This window comes from Phyllobates terribilis, unplaced genomic scaffold, assembly GCF_046119375.1.
Source record: "Phyllobates terribilis strain yellow unplaced genomic scaffold, ASM4611937v1 Scaffold_3__8_contigs__length_932513732, whole genome shotgun sequence".
Taxonomy (NCBI): Eukaryota; Metazoa; Chordata; class Amphibia; order Anura; family Dendrobatidae; genus Phyllobates; species Phyllobates terribilis.
This window is the reverse complement of record NW_027362763.1, coordinates 313280412-313300297: the sequence shown is the minus strand read 5'-3', so window position 1 is coordinate 313300297 and position 19886 is coordinate 313280412. Positions and strand designations below refer to the sequence as shown.

The 19886-nt window shown below is 46.4% G+C and overlaps 1 protein-coding gene across 6 annotated transcripts in view; it reads right to left on the bottom strand.

Annotated features, from left to right (window-relative positions):
* ATP11B (ATPase phospholipid transporting 11B (putative)) overlaps window positions 1-19886 on the bottom strand; it is a 158466-nt gene that overhangs the window by 80398 nt on the left and 58182 nt on the right. For all 6 annotated transcript variants that reach the window (XM_073674984.1, XM_073674983.1, XM_073674982.1 and 3 more), the window contains exons 12-13: window positions 6354-6551; window positions 3906-4064 (exon numbers count right to left, since the gene is read on the bottom strand). In XM_073674984.1, coding sequence (XP_073531085.1) covers window positions 3906-4064; window positions 6354-6551 — 357 coding nt within the window. The remainder of the gene's footprint in view (window positions 1-3905; window positions 4065-6353; window positions 6552-19886) is intronic.

The window sequence follows — 19886 nt, the reverse complement described above, 5'->3', positions numbered from 1 at the left end:
CCTCCCCAAACTTGTGAACAGCACTCAGACATGGTCAACATGGGAAAGACAAAGGAGCATTCCAAGGCCACCAGAGACAAGATCGTGGAGGGTCACAAGGCTGGCAAGGGGTACAAAACCCTTTCCAAGGAGTTGGGCCTACCTGTCTCCACTGTTGGGAGCATCATCCGTAAGTGGAAGGCTTATGGAACTACTGTTAGCCTTCCACGGCCTGGACAGCCTTTGAAAGTGTCCTCCCGTGCCGAGGCCAGGCTTGTCCGAAGAGTCAAGGCTAACCCAAGGACAACAAGGAAGGAGCTCCGGGAAGATCTCATGGCAGTGGGGACATTGGTTTCAGTCAATACCATAAGTAACGTACTCCACCGCAATGGTCTCCGTTCCAGACGAGCCCGTAAGGTACCTTTACTTTCAAAGCGTCATGTCAAGGCTCGTCTACAGTTTGCTCATGATCACTTGGAGGACTCTGAGACAGACTGGTTCAAGGTTCTATGGTCTGATGAGACCAAGATCGAGATCTTTGGTGACAACCACACACGTGACGTTTGGAGACTCGATGGCACTGCATACGACCCCAAGAATACCATCCCTACAGTCAAGCATGGTGGTGGCAGCATCATGCTGTGGGGCTGTTTCTCAGCCAAGGGGCCTGGCCATCTGGTCCGCATCCATGGGAAGATGGATAGCACGGCCTACCTGGAGATTTTGGCCAAGAACCTCCGCTCCTCCATCAAGGATCTTAAGATGGGTCGTAATTTCATCTTCCAACAAGACAACGACCCAAAGCACACAGCCAAGAAAACCAAGGCCTGGTTCAAGAGGGAAAAAGTCAAGGTGTTGGAGTGGCCTAGTCAGTCTCCTGACCTTAACCCAATTGAAAACTTGTGGAAGGAGCTCAAGAATAAAGTCCACATGAGACACCCAAAGAACCTAGATAACTTGGAGAAGATCTGCATGGAGGAGTGGGCCAAGATAACTCCACAGACCTGTGCTGGCCTGATCAGGTCTTCTAAAAGACGATTATTAGCTGTAATTGCAAACAAGGGTTATTCCACAAAATATTAAACATAGGGGTTGTATAATAATTGACCCACACTTTTATGTTTAAAATTTAATAAAATTCAAATGAGCAACATAACTTTTTGGTTTGTAAGATTTATGCTTCTGTTCATAAAACCTACTCTCGTTTGCAGTTTGAAGGCTCTAACTTATTTGCATCATATCAAACCAGCTAAATCTGCAGGGGGTTGAATACTACTTGTAGGCACTGTATCTAAAGCTTGCCATACACATTAGATAGCTGTTGAGTGAACGATTTTTCATCCAAATCGTTGGTCCAGCAGCCATCTCAGTTGACTCTCCCATAAAGATGAACGTTCGCACAGCCAAATGTTTTTTAGGATAGACATGTCTGGTGGTGACTTATCTCCAGGAGAACAGGAGGATTAGCAGTCCAAAATCAATAGTCCGGGGCACCCACACACATTAGTTTGGCAGACATTAGTCTAATGTATATGGGGAGTTTAAGCCTACAATGTTCGATACCGGATTGGTAAGCAAAAATATCTGAGCCCATGTTATGTTAGACATTACTGATTGACTATTGTAACTCAAGCTAGGTTCACATTACCTGGAGAACTGTGTTGGGGCTGCTATCTAAATCTCTGGAAATAATGATTTAGTAAGAATCCCACGATGGAGGCAGGCACCTTAATGAGGCAGGGTCACTTAGCACTTCAAATGTTAAGGCCCTGTCACACATAGCGACGCTACAGCGATCCCGACAACGATACGACCTGTCAGGGATCGTTGCTGCGTCGCTATGTGGTCGCTGATGAGCTGTCAAACAGGCAGGCTCACCAACGATCAGGGGAGCAGCGACATCGTGGAAAGAATCTTTCCACGATGTCCTGCTCCTGGTTACCAGCCTGCTGAAGCAGGAGCAGGCTGGTAACCATGATAAACAGCGCGTTACTAGGGGCACACGCGCACCTAGTAACCTGTTGTTTATCATGGTTACAACTCTGCTACGGTGAGCGGGAGGTTACCGGCTCACCGTAGCAGAGTGGTAACCATGATAAACAGCGGGTTACTAGGTGCGCGTGTGCCCCTAGTAACCCGATGTTTATCATGGTTACCAGCCTGATCGCTGGTCCCGCTGGTCACACACAGCGATGTGTGCTGACCAGCGGGATGGCAAAGACCAAAAAATGGTCCAGGACATTTTGCAGCGATCAGCGACCTCACAGCAGGGGCCTGATCGCTGCAAAGTGTCACACATAGCGACATCGCTGGTGAGGTCGCTGTTGCGTCACCAAAACCGTGACACAGCAGCGATCTCGCTAGCGATCTCGCTATGTGAGACGGGGGCTTTAGACTATGCTTTTGTGACTGCCTAAAAAAATAAACTGACACCGCCATAACAAAAGTCAGAAAGAGTACAAAGTGACGGCTTGCCTCGTTGTAGAAAGGTCCTACGTCGGGGTTCCATCAAATAACTATTTTCGGGGATTTAGATGGAAACTCGGATGAAGTGCTCAGATCATAATATGTGTGACACTGTCCAATGAGCTGCTGTATCAAAGCCTATAATGTGACAGTCTGCGGAGTCGGAGTATCTAAACATATCTTTGATACTGAGCTACAGAAACACAGTATCTAATCCTGTGATATTGCGTTGCAGTATATAATCATATCATGTTTGATACACTAGTTCACCATCACAGTATGTATTATGTGTGATTGGGTACATATTACCAGGAGAATATAGTCAACATTTCTTTTTTACTGTACCCATATACAAGAACAGAGTGTGTACACTATTATACTCCAAACTTGTGGCACTTTAGTTCAATAGTACTAATAGTTCTATATGCAGTTATTCTGAAGTTCCTTTGTAATGTGTAATAAATATATATTCGTGAAGCTGTTGCTCCTCATATTACAATGGCTAATGTTCATGCATATTTTCTCAGAACACTACAAATTGTGTAAAGTGTATGTTTTCTCTCAATTTCTGCGTACACATTATAATATATAGTTATATTGGCAATGTGGCAATTACAGTTTGATATTATTGCACTAATATAAGTATTAACCCCTTCCAGGAATCTATCATACATGTCAGGAGTGTGCTCAGGAGCTCAACCCACACGATACCCGACAGTAAAAATCAACGCAAGCTTCGAACTCCGCTGTTAATCCATGCTAACGTTCAGCCCCCCAAGACACAATTGTGGGGTGCTGATGGGTTTCCATGAATGCCAGAAACCAGCTGAAAGCCCCCCAGGCTGTGATGCTGGTAATCCTATGAAGCCTAGTCACAGACAGAGCTTCAAAGGAGACCATGATTTTAACTATATACTGCAATACGGTTGTACTTCTGCAGGACATTTAACTTGTCAGTGTTACACTGAAAGGAGGCCTCTTAGACTCTGCTTATGGCATGGCCTAACAGGCCACTGTACCTGGCAGACTAGGTCAATTGTTGAACCCCAGCTGCCATGGCAACTTTAGCAGCCCACAATAGCATTGTATGAGGTGTGGGCCTGCGGAGGAGGGTTAGAGGTCTAATAGGGAGACCATTTCCTCTCACAGCTCTATATATGTCATGGTCGGTGTTGACTGAAGCATGTAGAGTGTTTAACAACCAAAGACAGTGCTTGCCCCAGCTATGGTTGTTACAGCTGGAGTTGTCAGCTAAGTCGTCCATTTGCAGGTACACCTTCCCGGACAAGAAGTACTATTATGTCTTATGTCGGGAAGGGGTTAAGTAATTTTGCCACCATACAGTTAAGTACTCATGGCTGTTTTGAGTTTTTATTGCAGACCAAGAGATGGCACTGGTTTACATATTACTTGTAATGATTGTACGGCACAATGCATACTTTAATCCCCTCTTGCCTTACCAAGCTCGTAGAGGCTCCATCAACATAATCTATGGTCACTCCTTCTGGAACAAGTTTTCCATTGATCTCTTGGTATTTCAGTCCATTTACTGAACATTCTCTAAACTGCATTTCATTTTCTGTCAATGTGCCTGTTTTGTCTGTAAATATATATTCTACCTGTGAGAAGAAGAAAAGCCTTTACTAGCAGTAATTAGCTTTTGCATTTGTAACAAAATACAAATGTAAAATATCTATAACCTTCCAATAGTTTACAAAAAAAATTAAACCAAGAAACAGCACTGACACATAAGTAGCATGGGCAGCGACATATGGGCATCTAAATGGTTTGATGTGTGACTAGTAGAAGCTTTGGATTTTCTCATGTCATGGATTTTGGATTACTTTGGACCTGGACATGATATTACTTTGCATGCCGACACTGTATTGGTAGAGCGTCTTATCGAAAACTAATACAGGTTATTCATAGGAGTTATGTCACTTCTGGATGCGGTAGGGGTGAGGAAGCATAAGCCTACTCATAAGGAGATAACGCTGAAACTTAACAGACGGGTCTCCCTAATGCAATAGGAACCAGAGTAAGCAATACATTTAGGTTACAAATACATGTAATGACGGTCTTGCACTTTGGCGTAAAAGTATTTTACATCACCAGTCAAATGTTCCAACACTGTTGTGAAGCTTAAAAAACACAAACAAAAATAATAAACTGCAAAATGCAGCTGAAAACCATGTGTTTTATGCAAAGCTGCAATGCTTGTTGAGCCTAATGCCTCACCCCTAACTTCTACACAACACACACTCGACTATTTTAAAAAGACAACTCCATCCATATGACTATAAAGGCACACGGACATCACAGAGGGGTTCAGAGTCTATAAGCTTCAAAGAAAGGTGGCTCTGAATGAGCTGCTCTCAGTGGACTTAAAGGGAACCTGAAAGGTCCAACTGTCCCAAACCAGCACTATCACATTATATATTCCAGTTTTTGCATTACAATAAAGGCTATGTGCCTTACAAATGTTGCTGAATGAACTTTATTCTACAGCTTGGCAAATGGTATTGAGCTAGTAGACCGAAGGGATGTCAAATTTACCCACACTGGTAACAGACATTCTCCATCCAATGCCCATCATGATAGGACAATCAGAAATATTGTGTACTCACGCAACATGCCAATAGTTAATTCCGCCATATGCAAGTTGCAGAATAAAGGTTCATTCTCAAAAGACAACAGTATTAGTGCATCATAAAATACAGAGACTGGCATAGATAACACTATGCTGGTGGCTTTGGACAGTTAGGGACCTAACAGGCCCCCTTTTAAATAAGCACTCCTTACTTTATAAAAACGGCCATCACGTAATATTGCATTTTCCCATTCAGCAGTCGCTGTAGATCAAATGCCTGGCTTCACATTCCCTTGGTAAAATCAGCCATTCAGCAGGTTGCAGGAAGCATCACAGGGTCAATCAGCAGATCCCCCTTGGGGAGGCATTCTGAAAGGGGCTGTCTCCTCTATATCTTAATTACTCATATCCCAAGATGAGAAACAATGATGTCAACACTCTATTTCCAAGCAGAAGACATTATTTCCATCCAGAGAAAAATTGTATTGAAATCTTTTCATGTGATAAAAAAAAACAATTAAAAATAACATAGTTGCATACATATGCACAACCTTAAACTAATGCTTTGTTGAAGTACCCTTTGAATTTACAACTTTAGGGTTTTTATAGCCACTATATATATTTGTTCTAGGAAGTAAAACTTTCTTTAGGTCTAGTCAACTGTATTGAGGAACATAAAATTCTCTCAGACTGCAAAACATTAACTAGAAGGATGCAGCATGGGACACAAAAGAGAAAAACGTGGATCTCACACATGGAGACTAAAGGTAACACAAACTCCAGCAATCATCCGCTCCGCATGACCAATTGCTACAAAGAGCAAGTAGCAAAGTGCAAGTACACACAGTGCTTCACATCAATAAATTGGAATTTAACTAGAAACAGAGAAAATTGCTTTTTCTTATACCGAATGACTGAAGCATACTATATTCTGCACATACAATCAGCTGAAAGTCACCTCAAGACTTGTGTTTGTGCATAGGAAGCCTTCTTACACAAAACAGGCAGCTCAGACTAAGGTGTGGCTGCCAAATGGAAAGCAATGTGCAAGTTACAGCTACTATTCCTGTAGACAAAACAACAAGTAAGGCTTTTGCATCAGGAGATCATTCAGCTAATGGGAACAAGGCCACGACAGATTAATCCTCTGGACAGTGCTTCGAGGCTAGAGGGTGGTGAGCTCGAGATATTATCAGCGGCTTCACAGAAGAGTCAGTTTATTCATAGAGAATGGCTTCACAGATTAAAAAAATAATAAAAGGAAACTGAGAAAAATAAAAGTGAATGTACACGCTATTTAACAGCAGCAAAACATTACCTGTCCAAGCTCTTCGTTCAGGTCAGATGTATTAACCTGTGCTCTTTGATTGCTTTCTTCGTGATACAGATCAAGATCCCAACCAATGAAAAACGACCCAAGGAATTTCTGCATCTCCACCGTCACATACAGGGATATAGGGATGATAAAATTATAGAGGACCAGAAATGCCAGAAAATCTGAAATGAATTTAAGAATCTAGAAAAAAATAATATCTGTGTTAGTGAAGCATTTAATAGCAAAACCAGAAAAAGCAGCTAAGATCTGAAAATGGCAGCAGCAGTGATGAGAGCTGTAGTTGTAGCATCACTGCTGCAGCCAAAACACAGACTAAAGCAGTGGCGGGAAGCCTGCGCTGGACCTGGGCAGGGTGAGTATTATCGGACTGTATTATTTTACAACCCAGCAAATTTTTGGAAACCACATTTCTACAATTGAAAAGCTCCTATAAAGGAATCGGTCACCAGGTTTTGCCATCTAATCTGAGAGCAGCAAGATGTAGGGGCAGAGAAACAGATTCCAGCTGTGTGTCATTTACTGGCCTGCTTGCCATAGTTTTTATAAAATGACTTTCATCAGCAAGAGATCACTAGAGGACTGCTGGGCCTGCAGCCAGATATTGCAGCCATGCCCCCATGATTGACTGGCAGCTCTCTCTGTACACTACGAATAGTTAAGCTCCATTAAGTGGTGTGGGCAGGGGTATACAGAGCTCCTCATTCAGAGAATGGCTAGATCTGCAGCGGATAAAACAATCAAAGCCAGTAAAAAGTAAATGATATGTTGTTGGAATCAGGGCCTCTGCCTCTAAATCATGCTACTCTCAGATGGGGTAGCAAACCCCTGGTGACATATTCCCTTTAAATGTCTTGAGTTTTTATGCCGACCTATTATAATTAACATGGTTTAAAATCCAATTGTAGGGATAATTGTTATGATTGCACAGGCTTTATTCAATCTAATTAGAGATAGAGTAAAATGTAAAGCAAAAGGTTATGAGGAAGCAAAATGTTGCCCAAATTTATGATACAGTAATATGCAACCTTATAGGGAACCTGACCGCAGATAAATGCTGCCCAAACCAGGATGCATCAGACACTGGCTGTATGATTTCAGCAATGTATGTTTGACTCTAAAGCACTGCGGTGTTTCAGAGAAAAGCATATTTAAAAAGCCACAGGTGACAGAGCTGCGCAAGTGCGCAGTCCGTGGAGGCTTCTTCCCGCCCAATCCTTTTGAGTGACGGACCTCTCCCTGCGTGCGTGTATAGGGAGAAACCTGTCAGTCACGGTCAGCAGGCGGGCAGAAACCACCGGGAAGGGGCCTCTTCGATTAGTCACCGATGCGCCTTAGTCCCTGACAAATTTTTAAACTATTTTGATCTCCAAAATGACGCAGAATTTCAGAGTCAAACATATCTGACTAAAATCATACAGCCAGTATCTTAACAGCAGTGCAGCATTGTAACGCTATTTACCTTCTGATTAACCCTATATCTGCAGGTAAATAGAGTTTTCCAAGGTGACAGATTCCTTTTAAGTAGCAAAAGGCCCAGAGTGGAAAATAGAGAAGATGATGAGAGGCAGATGGGAAGATTGAACTATTAATGATGATGTTAAAGACCCCCGATGAGAGTGGAAATGTTACAGCACAGAAAGCGTAGAAGCCACATTGCAAAGTGTTCCAGGAAATGGTGTGGTTAGCCTGCAGGGCGGTACACAACTGCAATTCAATAGGATAAGGGGTGGAAGAGTCAAACAGTATGGCCCTCAAAAGGAGGGGAATGTGAATGAATGTAATATAGGAATGCTTAATATTAATAATAATTTTTATTTTTATAGTGCCAAAATATTCCGCAGCACTTTACAATTTTAGGGGGGACTTGTACAGACAATAAAGACGTTACAGAATAAGCATAACAGATATCAAAAGGCGTGAGGGCCCTGCTCGCAAGCTTACAGTCTATGAGGAAATAGGGAAGCCACAAAAGGTAGAATGTACATATATTGTATAATGCAGCCATAATATGCTAAATAGGGTAAGTACATAGCACTACATGAACTTGTCGCCAGCCAGTATGTGTACAGCACAGACAGAGGATATTCAGTGCATGGATGGTATGAACATGATTTTGAAGAATATTTTAATATGGGCCAAACTAGAACAGTCAGGCTGTGTGCCCACTATGCGTTTAAGCGTTTCCGCAGCGGCAATTCCGCCGCAGAAACACATGGTAGAAGGTCTGCCATGTTCCCCAATGATAATCCGCATGTGTTGTGCACATGCTGCGGAAATTTCCACTGCGGATTATCATTGTGGAAAAATCCGCAACACTACCAATTATTTTGCGTAATCGCGGCGTTTTCACCGCCATTGACTTGCATTGAATAGCTTAATATCCACATGACTACATGTGCACATGCGGATATTAAGCGATTCAATGTGCAGATGGTACCCGGGTCTGGAGAAGAGGAGACTCTCCTCCAGACCCGGGTACCATAGTACCTGAAATAAAAAAAATAAAAAAAAATTAAAATAAAAAATATACATTATACTCGCCTTCTGATGGCCCCCGGTCTCCAGAGCGATGCGTCCTGGCTTCCCGGCAGCTCGCAATGGTCTAAAAGGACCAGCCATGACATCATTTAGTCATGTGATGGGTCACGCGACCGCTGACGCCGGCGGTCGCGTGACCTGTCACATGGCTAATTGACATCATGGAAGGTCCTTTTTAATACAACCATGAGACACTGGGAAGACCGGACGCATCGGATAAGGAGACCGGGGGCCATCGGAAGGTGAGTATAATGTTTTTTTTTTTTTACCATTTTTATTCTTTTTTTTAGCTAACTTTGTCACACTATATAAAATCCATGCCGGTTGCATGGATTTACAGTGCCTACAAGTAGTATTCAACCCCCTGCAGATTTAGCTGGTTGACACATGCGGAATTAACTTGGCATTGTGACATTTGTACTGTAGATCAGCCTGGAAGTGGGAAATGCACTGCAGCAAATTTTGTTTTTGTTTTTTTTTTTTTAAAACGTTAAAAGTTAATTCAGAGTGTCATTTATTATTCAACCCCTCAAACCACAAAAATTCTGCTTGGTCCCCCTAAAGTATTAAGAAGTAGTTCAGGCACCAAGAATAATGAGCTTCACATGTGTGGATTAAAGATCTCTTTTGCCAGCCTTTTCTGACTATTTAAGACCCTCCCCAAACTTGTGAACAGCACTCAGACATGGTCAACATGGGAAAGACAAAGGAGCATTCCAAGGCCATCAGAGACAAGATCGTGGAGGGTCACAAGGCTGGCAAGGGGTACAAAACCCTTTCCAAGGAGTTGGGCCTACCTGTCTCCACTGTTGGGAGCATCATCCGTAAGTGGAAGGCTTATGGAACTACTGTTAGCCTTCCACGGCCTGGACAGCCTTTGAAAGTGTCCTCCCGTGCCAAGGCCAGGCTTGTCCGAAGAGTCAAGGCTAACCCAAGGACAACAAGGAAGGAGCTCCGGGAAGATCTCATGGCAGTGGGGACATTGGTTTCAGTCAATACCATAAGTAACGTACTCCACCGCAATGGTCTCCGTTCCAGACGAGCCCGTAAGGTACCTTTACTTTCAAAGCGTCATGTCAAGGCTCGTCTACAGTTTGCTCATGATCACTTGGAGGACTCAGACAGACTGGTTCAAGGTTCTATGGTCTGATGAGACCAAGATCGAGATCTTTGGTGACAACCACACACGTGACGTTTGGAGACTGGATGGCACTGCATACGACCCCAAGAATACCATCCCTACAGTCAAGCATGGTGGTGGCAGCATCATGCTGTGGGGCTGTATCTCAGCCAAGGGGCCTGGCCATCTGGTCCGCATCCATGGGAAGATGGATAGCACGGCCTACCTGGAGATTTTGGCCAAGAACCTCAGCTCCTCCATCAAGGATCTTAAGATGGGTCGTAATTTCATCTTCCAACAAGACAACGACCCAAAGCACACAGCCAAGAAAACCAAGGCCTGGTTCAAGAGGGAAAAAGTCAAGGTGTTGGAGTGGCCTAGTCAGTCTCCTGACCTTAACCCAATTGAAAACTTGTGGAAGGAGCTCAAGAATAAAGTCCACATGAGACACCCAAAGAACCTAGATAACTTGGAGAAGATCTGCATGGAGGAGTGGGCCAAGATAACTCCACAGACCTGTGCCGGCCTGATCAGGTCTTATAAAAGACGATTATTAGCTGTAATTGCAAACAAGGGTTATTCCACAAAATATTAAACATAGGGGTTGTATAATAATTGACCCACACTTTTATGCTTAAAATTTAATAAAATTCAACTGAGCAACATAACTTTTTGGTTTGTAAGATTTATGCTTCTGTTCATAAAACCTACTCTCGTTTGCAGTTTGAAGGCTCTAACTTATTTGCATCTTATCAAACCAGCTAAATCTGCAGGGGGTTGAATACTACTTGTAGGCACTGTATATAGTGTGACCAAGTTGTCAAGCGCTTTCCAAGTGATGCTAAAATCGCTTGGAAAAGCGCTTGACAACAAGCATGCGAAATCGCATGATCAAAATGCTTCACTTAAACTTGTCCCTGGCAGGAAAAACGCACGTAAAATCTGCATGCGTTTTTTGTGCCTGGGAGCAGAAACGCTCAGGAAAAATCCGGAGCATTTCTGCATCGTGGACACTTAGCCTTAGGTAAGTATGTTGAGGAGATAGGCCAGTGTAAAGAAATGGGTTTTTAGGGCACGCTTAAAACTGTGGGTATTGGGAATTAATCGAATTGTCTTGGGTAGTGCATTCCAACGAATTGGCGCAGTACGCGAGAAATCTTGGAGACGGGAATGGGAGGTTCGGATTATGGGGGATTTTAGTTTTAAATCATTAGCAGAACAGAGGGCACAGGTATTGTGGTAAACAGACGAGGGAGGAGATGTAAGGGGGTGCTGAAGCATGGAGAGCCTTGTGGGTGAGAGTAATAAGTTTATATTGAACTCAGTATTGGATGGGCAACCAGTGCAATGACTGGCACAGGGAAGAGGCATCGGTGTATCGGTTGGTGAGGAATAGGATCCTGGCTGCTGCGTTCAGGATGGATTGGAGAGGGGAAAGTTTAGTAAGAGGTAGACCCGAGTTGCAGTAGTCCAGACGAGAGTGAATAAGAGCTACAGTAAGAGTTTTTGCCGAGTCAAAGGTAAGAAAAGTTCTAATTCTAGAGATGTTTCTGAGGTGTAGATGGCATGAGCAAGCGAGTGATTTGATGTGAGGAGTGAAGAAAAGATCTGACTCAAGTATGACCCCAAGACAGAGGGCATGTTGCTGGGGAGTAATGGTGGAGCCACAAACGGAAATGCCAATATTGGACATACGTAGGTTAGTGGAGGGAGGAAATACGGGTAGTTCAGTTTTTGACAGATTTAGTTTTAGAAAGAGGGAGGACATAATGTTAGGCTGTGTGCCCACGATGCGTTTTTTAAGCGTTTCCGCATCGGCAGAAACGCTTAAAAAAACGCATGGTAGAAGGCCTGCCATGTTCCCCAATGATAATCCGCATGTGCTGTGCACATGCTGCGGAAATTTCCGCTGCGGATTATCATTGCGGAAAAAAAACGCAGTACTACCAATTATGTTGCGGAAGTGCTGCGTTTTCGCCGCCATTGACTTGCATTAGAACGTGCGTATTCCGCTTCACTAGATAAGAACTTGCGGAATGCACACGTTCCAATGTGCGGATGGTACCAGGTCTAGAGGAGAGGAGACTCTCCTCCGGACCTGGGTACCATAGAAAACTGTAAAAAAAAGAATAAAATAAAAAATAAAGATTATATTTACCTTCTGGTGGCCCAAGGTCTCCTGGTCTGTGCTTGCTTGCAGCTCACGATGCACTGAAGGACCTGCGCTGACGTCATAGTCATGTGACGGGTCACGCGACGCTGACGTCGGCAGGTCCTTCAGTGTACCGCTGCCGGCAGCCAGGACGGAGCGCGAAGCAAGACTGCGGGGGCCATCAGAGGGTAAGTATATATTTTATTTTTTTTACTATTCTTTCGGTCACAGTATCTAAATCCATGCCGTTAGCATGGATTTATATAGTGTGACCAAGTTGACAAGCACTTTCCAAGTGATGCTAAAATCGCTTGGAAAGCGCTTGTCAACCCGCATGCGAAAATGCAAATGAAGAACGCTTCACATCCGCATGTCCCTGGCAGGAAAACGCATGTACAATCCGCATGTGTTTTTTTCTGCCAGGGAGATGCAGAAACGCTCAGGAAAAAATCCTGAGCATTTCTGCATCGTGGGCACATAGCCTTAGAGACAGCGGAAAGACAATCACTGGTCTTTTGTAATAATGGAGAGGTGATGTCCGGAGAAGAGGTGTATAATTGGGTGTCTTCAGCATAGAGATGGTACTGAAAACCGAATCTACTGATTGTTTATCCAATAGGAGCGGTGTATAAGGAGAAAAGAAGGGGGCCTAGGATTGATCTTTGAGGAACCCCAACAATAAGGGGAAGGGGAGAGGAAGAGGAGACAGCAAAAGACACAGTGAAGGAGCAGTCAGAGAGGTAGGAGGAGACCCAGGAGAGAACAGTGTCCTTGAGGCCTATAGAGAGGAGCATAGTGAGGAGGAGCTAGTGATCCACAGTGTCGAATGCTGCAGAGACATCCGGGAGAATCAGCAGGGAGCAGTGACCATTAGATTTAGCTGTTAGTAGATCATTAGACACTTTAGTGAGGGCAGAATGTAAAGAGCGGAAACCGGATTGTAGAGGGTCAAGAAGAGAGTTATCTGACAGACAACGGATTAGACGGGAGTGGCCAGGCGTTCCAGGAGTTTAGAGATAAAGGGAACATTGGAACATATCTGTAGTTAGCAGTGCAGTTCTGGTCAAGGGATGGTTTTTTTAAGTAATGGATGTATGCTGGCTTGTTTAAATGAGGAGGGAAAGATACCAGATGAGAGAGAGAGGTTAAATATTTTAGTTAGGCGAGTGGTGACAGCTGGAGAAAGGGACTGAAGGAGATGTGATGGAATAGGGTCACTGGTGCAGGTAGTATGGGAAAAGAAGCAAGGAGCCTGATCACTTCTTCCTCCGTGACTGGTTTGAAGTCAGAAAGTGAGCAAGATGCAATGTGGGAGGGAGGAGAATGCATAACATTTGGGGATTGGGAGAAAATTTCCTGTCTGATATCGTCAATTTTTTCTTTGAAATGAATGATTAATGAGATTAGCTTAGTTCCTGTGTGCGACAGAAAATGAATTACATTTACCAAAACAAGGTGGGCCATAGATAGTGGAGATATCTCCTGCAGATAGCAGCAGGAGAATAGAGAGACTGTGCAGATGATTCAGTGATTGCTGAGAGCAATCACATGGTAAAAATGTAGTGAAAGTGCAGTACATTTAAAAAAACAAACAGCAGCATAGCCTACAGATGAAGTAAGGCTGAGTGCCCACGTAGCGTTTTTCAAGCGTTTATGCTGCGGAATTTCCGCAGCATAAACGCTTGTTAAACGCTAGGTAATCCGCACTCCATGGTCCCCAAGGGGATTCCGCATGTTCTATGTACATGCTGCGGATTTTTCCGCAGCGTTTATGCTGCGTACAAAAATCCGCAGCATGTCATTTAATTTTGCGGAAGCGCAGCGGAACTCCCGCCATTGACTTGCATTGAGACGCATAGAAACCGCGACTGTACATTTTTACAAGCGGCTTCTATGCGTCTCTATGTGCGGATGGTACCCAGTTCTGGAGGAGAGGAGACTCTCATCCAGACCTGGGTACCATTGTACCTGTAAAAAAAGAATAAAATAAAAAATAAAGTTTATATTCACCTGTCCGGCGGCTTCTCTCTGAATGCCGGCATCGCTTGAGGACCTGCGGTGACGTCACAGTCATGTGACCGCAGGCCCTTCACCGCTCTGTCTCGCGATATGCCGGCAGCCGGGAACCAGACAGGAAGCAGCGCTGCAGCCACGCCGGGGCCTAGGGGGTGAGTATAGCTTTATTTGTTTTCATTTTTACGGTTCACACTATATAAATCCATGCTGTTTGCATGGATTTATACAGTGTGACCTAGTTGTCAAGCACTTTCCAAGTGATGCTAAAATCGCCTGGAAAGCGCTTGTCAATCTGCATGCGGAAACGCATGTGAATCCGCATGTATTCTGCAGGAAAAACGCATGCACAATCTGCATGCGTTTTTTCTGCCAGGGAGATGCAGAAATGCTGCAGAAATTTTCTGCTTCATGTCTGCATCGTGGGCACATAGCCTAAATAAGGAGATTTTTGTGTACTCACCGTAAAATCTCTTTCTCTTAGCCTCTAATTGGGGGACACAGGACCATAGATGTTATGCTGCTGTCCACTAGGAGGCGACACTATGCATAATCTGAAAAATATTAACTGTGGCTCCGCCTCTGCAGTACACACCCCTGGACGGCGTCAGCCTTCTCCAGTTTTGTGCAAACGCAATAGGAGGAACGTAACATGGATAACATACTATGCCTATAAGAAGGAAACTATGTACGAGCTCAAGAAAAAACACCAATATGAGAACTCAACGTAACAATGGCCCGGAACGGGCAACAGGGTGGGAGCTGTGTCCAGCAATTAGAGGCTAAGAGAAAGCGATTTTACGGTGAGTACACAAAAATCTCCTTTACTCTGTCGCCTCATTGGGGGACACAGGACCATGGGACGTCCCAAAGCAGTTCCTGGGTGGGAAGCAATGGACGAATATTGTGTAGACAGGCCCCTATAATGGGGGCACTGCTGCCTGCAGGATACGTCTACCCAGGCTCGCGTCTGCTGAGGACTGGGTATGAACCCTGTAGTGTTTGGTAAACGTGTGTAGGCTAGTCCAGGTGGCTGCCTTACACACTTGTTGTGCCGAGGCCAGGTGCCGAATGGCCCAGGAGGCCCCTACCGCATGTGTAGAGTGTGCCGTAATACCTGCTGGAAGAGGAGAATTTCTGAGGCGGTAGGCCTCTAGTATGGTGGATTTGATCCACCTGGCAAGGGTAGCTTTGGAAGCTGGTAGACCCTTGCGGCCGCCTTCCAGAAGGAAAAGAGAATCAGACTTCCGGAAGGGTGCAGTCCTAGACACATAGATACGTAATGCCCTGACAAGGTCAAGCATATGCAGAGCCTTCTCCACTCTATGAACCGGGAAAGGACAGAGGGATGGCAGTGAAATTTCCTCATTGGCTTGGAAGTTGGACACAACCTTTGGAAGGAAGGATGGGACCGTACGGAGAACTACCTTGTCCTGGTAAAAAGCCAGGAAGGGTTGTCTGCAGGAGAGTGCTGTGAGTTCAGACACCCTGCGTAGCGAGGTGATTGCCACTAGGAAAAACACTTTCTGGGATAGAAAGCGGAGTGGGACTTCCCTAAGGGGTTCAAAAGGTGTTTCCTGCAATGCTGTCAGCACCAGGTTGAGATCCTACGTTTCTAGTGGTCGTCTGTAGGGGGGAACCAATCGGGAAACCCCCTGAAGAAATGTCCTTACTTGCGGCTTGTTAGCAATGCACCTCTGAAAAAGCACAGAGAGCTGACACCTGGCTCTTAAGGGAGGCCAGGGACAATCTGGCCTCCAGACCCGATTGGAGAAACCCAAGTACCCTGGGGAAGGAATAAAGGAATGGGGGTCTGGTCACTAGACTCGCACCAGGTAAAGAAGGCTTTCCAAGTACCGTAATAAATCTTTGCAGAGGTTGGCTTCCGTGCCCTGATCATGGTTCCAATGACGTCAGGCGAGAACCCTGACTGGGTTAAAACCCAGGTCTCAATAGCCATGTCGTTAAATTGAGGGCCCCTGAGTTCTGGTGGTAGAACGGGCCTTGTGACAGAAGATCCGGGCGGTCGGGGAGACGCCAGGGGACGTCTGCTGTGAGCTGTACGATGTCGGCGTACCATGTACGTCTGGGCCAGTCTGGTGCGATTAGGATGGTTGGAACTCCCTCTTGCTTGATCTTCCTCACCACTCTGGATATCAGGGGGAGAGGTGGAAAAATGTACAGGAGCTGGAACTGGGTCCAGTCCTGAACCAGGGCGTCCGCTCCTAGCGCCCGCGGGTCGTGTGTTCTGGCCATGAAGTTGGAGACCTTGGCATTGAAGTGGGATGCCATTAGGTCCATGTCCGGAGTCCCTAGCGATGGCAGATCTGGCGAAAAACTTCGGGATGGAGAGACCACTCTCCCGAGTCCATTCCTTGCCGGCTGAGGAAGTCTGCTTCCCAGTTGTCCACACCCGGAATGTGGACCACAGAGAGAACCGAACCTGTGTCTTCCGCCCAGTGGAGAATGTGTGTCACTTCTCGCATCGCCTGGGCACTGCGGGTCCCCCCTTGGTGATTCACATATGCCACAGCCGTGGCATTGTCCGACTGTACTCTGATGTGAGAGGCTGCCAATAAGTGATGGAAGGCTCTCAACGCCAGGAGAATGGCTCGAATTTCCAAGATGTTGATGAGCATGGTCGCTTCTGCTGGGGACCCCTTGCCCTGTGCTCTGTGGTGTAGGTGTACCGAACCCCAACCCGTCAGGCTCTAGTCGGTGGTCAGAACCTTCCACTGACCCGTGAGAAAGGATTTCCCCTTTGTTAGTGAGGTTGGCTTGAGCCACCAGTGCAGGGACCTCCTGGTTGACGACGTCAACTGGAACTCCCTGTCGAGAGAAAAAGGGTTCCTGTCCCATGACTTGAGGACGGCTAGTTGGAGAGGCCTGAGGTGAAGCTGGGCAAATGGGACCGCTTCTATTGCCGCCACCATCCTGCCAAGGACTCTCATAGCAAACCGGAGAGATCGAGGGGGTTTTCTTAGGAGGGTGCGAACTCCTAAACGGAGAGGCAGTGCCTTGTCCTTGGGCAGGAGCACTAGACCCCTGAAGGTGTTGAATAACATTCCCAGGAAGGTCAGAGACTGACTCGGGGTTGGTGATGACTTTTGTAGGTTGACTAACCAGCCTAGGCGACTCAGAATGTCAATTGTGATTGAGACGCTGAGCTCGCAGTCCTTGAAGGTGGGAGCCTTGATAAGGAGATCGTCCAGGTATGGAACAACTACTATGCCTCTGGAGTGAAGGACGTCCATGGTGGCTGCCATGACTTTGGTAAACACTCTGGGAGCCGTGGCGAGTCCGAACGGGAGAGCCACGAACTGGTAGTGGTCCTGGTCGATTGCGAACCTGAGAAATCTCTGATGGGCGGGCACAATTGGTATATGCCGGTATGCGTCTTGTATGTCTATGGAAGCGAGAAATTCTCCCTTCTCCATGGACGCAATGATGGACCGAAGGGACTCCATGCGGGAATGACGTACCCGTACATATTTGTTAAGCTATTTTAGGTCCAGTATGGGCAGTACGCCGCCTCCTTTCTTGGGGACAACGAATACATTTGAGTAGAACCCTTGGAAGCGCTCGGCCGCGGGGACTGGTACTATGACTCCTGCTTGAAGAAGCGAGGAGACCGCTTGGTGGAAGGCACGAGCCTTGGCTGGCGGTTTTGGGGGAACAGACAGAAAGAGTCTGTTTGGTGGGTTGGAAGTCAACTCTATCTTGTATCCCGAAGACACTAGTTCCCTGACCCACCTGTCTTCTGTAATAGGCAGCCAGACTTGATGAAAGAGCGAAAGACGGCCTCCTACAGGTGGGGTGTCTTCCGGAGTCCGTGAGTCATGATGAGGAGGAAATCTGAGATTTTCCTCCTTTAAACTTTGACTGGCCTGCTCTTGACTGCCAAGTCTTGTCCGACTTTTGCGTCGACCGCGAGTTGTCTCTGCGTGGGGCGCGGTTGCTATTTTGTGCTGGTCGCGAGATGGACCAGCTGGAAGAGTTCCGAAAGGATCGGAATCGAGTTTGGTTACGCTTCTTGTAAGTGTGTTTGGGCTTCAGTTGGGGGAGAGAGGTACTCTTACCCCCGGTGGCGTTGGATATCATTGTGCCCAACTGTTCACCGAAAAGTCAACCACTGAGGTATGGGAGGTACGTGAGGGACTTATTTGAGGCTGCATCTGCTTTCCATTCCCGCAGCCAGAGGATACGCCGAATCGTGATGGCGTTTGATGCCATCCCCGCTGCCCCCCTTGCAGATTCCAGAGCTGCATGAAGCATGTAATCTGCTACAACTGCTATTTGGGCCGCTTGGTCCGACAGTTCAGGGGCAGATACTTGTAGGCTAGCTTGTAAATTTTGGGCCCAAGCCAGGATGGCCTTGGCGACCCAAACTGAGGCGAACGTGGGAGCTAGGGAGGCCCCTGCGGCCTCGAAAATTGAACGAGCCAGGCGTTCTACCTGCCGATCTGCTGTGTCCCTGAGGGTTGAGCTATCTGGCAATGAAAGGAGTGACTGTGCTGCTAGCCTAGAGACTGGGGGATCCACTTCAGGTGGATCTGTCCATTGTTTGGTGACCTCCTGTGGGAAGGGGTACTGCGCCTCCAGATATTTGCGATTGGTAGACTTCTTCTCAGGCTGTGAGAACTGCTTTTTAAGGATCGCCTTAAACTCTGGGAGGTCAAAGAAGACCTTAGGCGGTTTCAGAACTCCTTCAAAGGAAATCTTATGTCCTGGTGTCTCCGGGGGTGGATCAGAGATGTCCAGCAGCCGATGGATGGATGAGATTAGATCATCAACTAGCGCTGTATTGCTAGGGGGGATAGGGATCAGGGATCCTTCGGTTTCCTTGTCTGAGTCGGAATAACAGATGTCTTCCGAATCCTGTGTATCGCTAAGGTGTCTCCTGCTGGGTGAACTGGAGCGGAGGCCTTCTCTGGTCAGGGATGGCTGTGGGGATCTGTATTGTCTGTCCCCGACAGGGGACGGTCTAGATGAGCTGGGACTAAGGTGTCTCTCCCTAGAAGGGGATGACCGTGTGGTACGGGATGACGTAGATGAACGTGACCTGTGGGTCCGCTTGAATCCTGACCTAGACGTGGATGTGCCCGTGCTGTCATGTCCCTGAATGGAACTCTCCCTTTGCTGGGTGTGTTCATAGCCGAGGCATGACTCTGCAGAGCCTGAAGCAATGTGGATGTGAGGTTATCTATAGACTGTGTCATAGATTGCAACATCTGAGTGACCCATTCCAGCGTGGCATTAGACACCGAAGTATTGGCAGGGGCTTCTTGGGGCTCTGGCACAGCAGTCTGGATGCAGTCCTGGTAGTGCGGGTACGTGCTGCCACTGGGGAGATTATTACTGCAGGCTGTACAGAGTGCATAATAGCAGTCCTGCCTGGTTCTCTTGGACCTTGAGCCCGGCATAGTGCACAGGGGTGGCTATGCAGAGGGCCCTGGCTATGCAGAGGAGCTTATAGGATTCACAGCCGAGGTAGAAACTCCAGCTGTGACCTTACCCCACCAGTGTCTCTGTAGGTCCAGCGCCAAACATCCACAGTCCTGTGCCTCCCCGGAGACTGGCAGGCCTGATCTGTATGTGCTGACCGGTAGCTGCAGGGTTAATCTTTTCCTGCGGTAGATAATGGCCGCCAGAGTATGAGGAAGAAGGGGGGCGGAGAGCTGAAAAGGGCGGC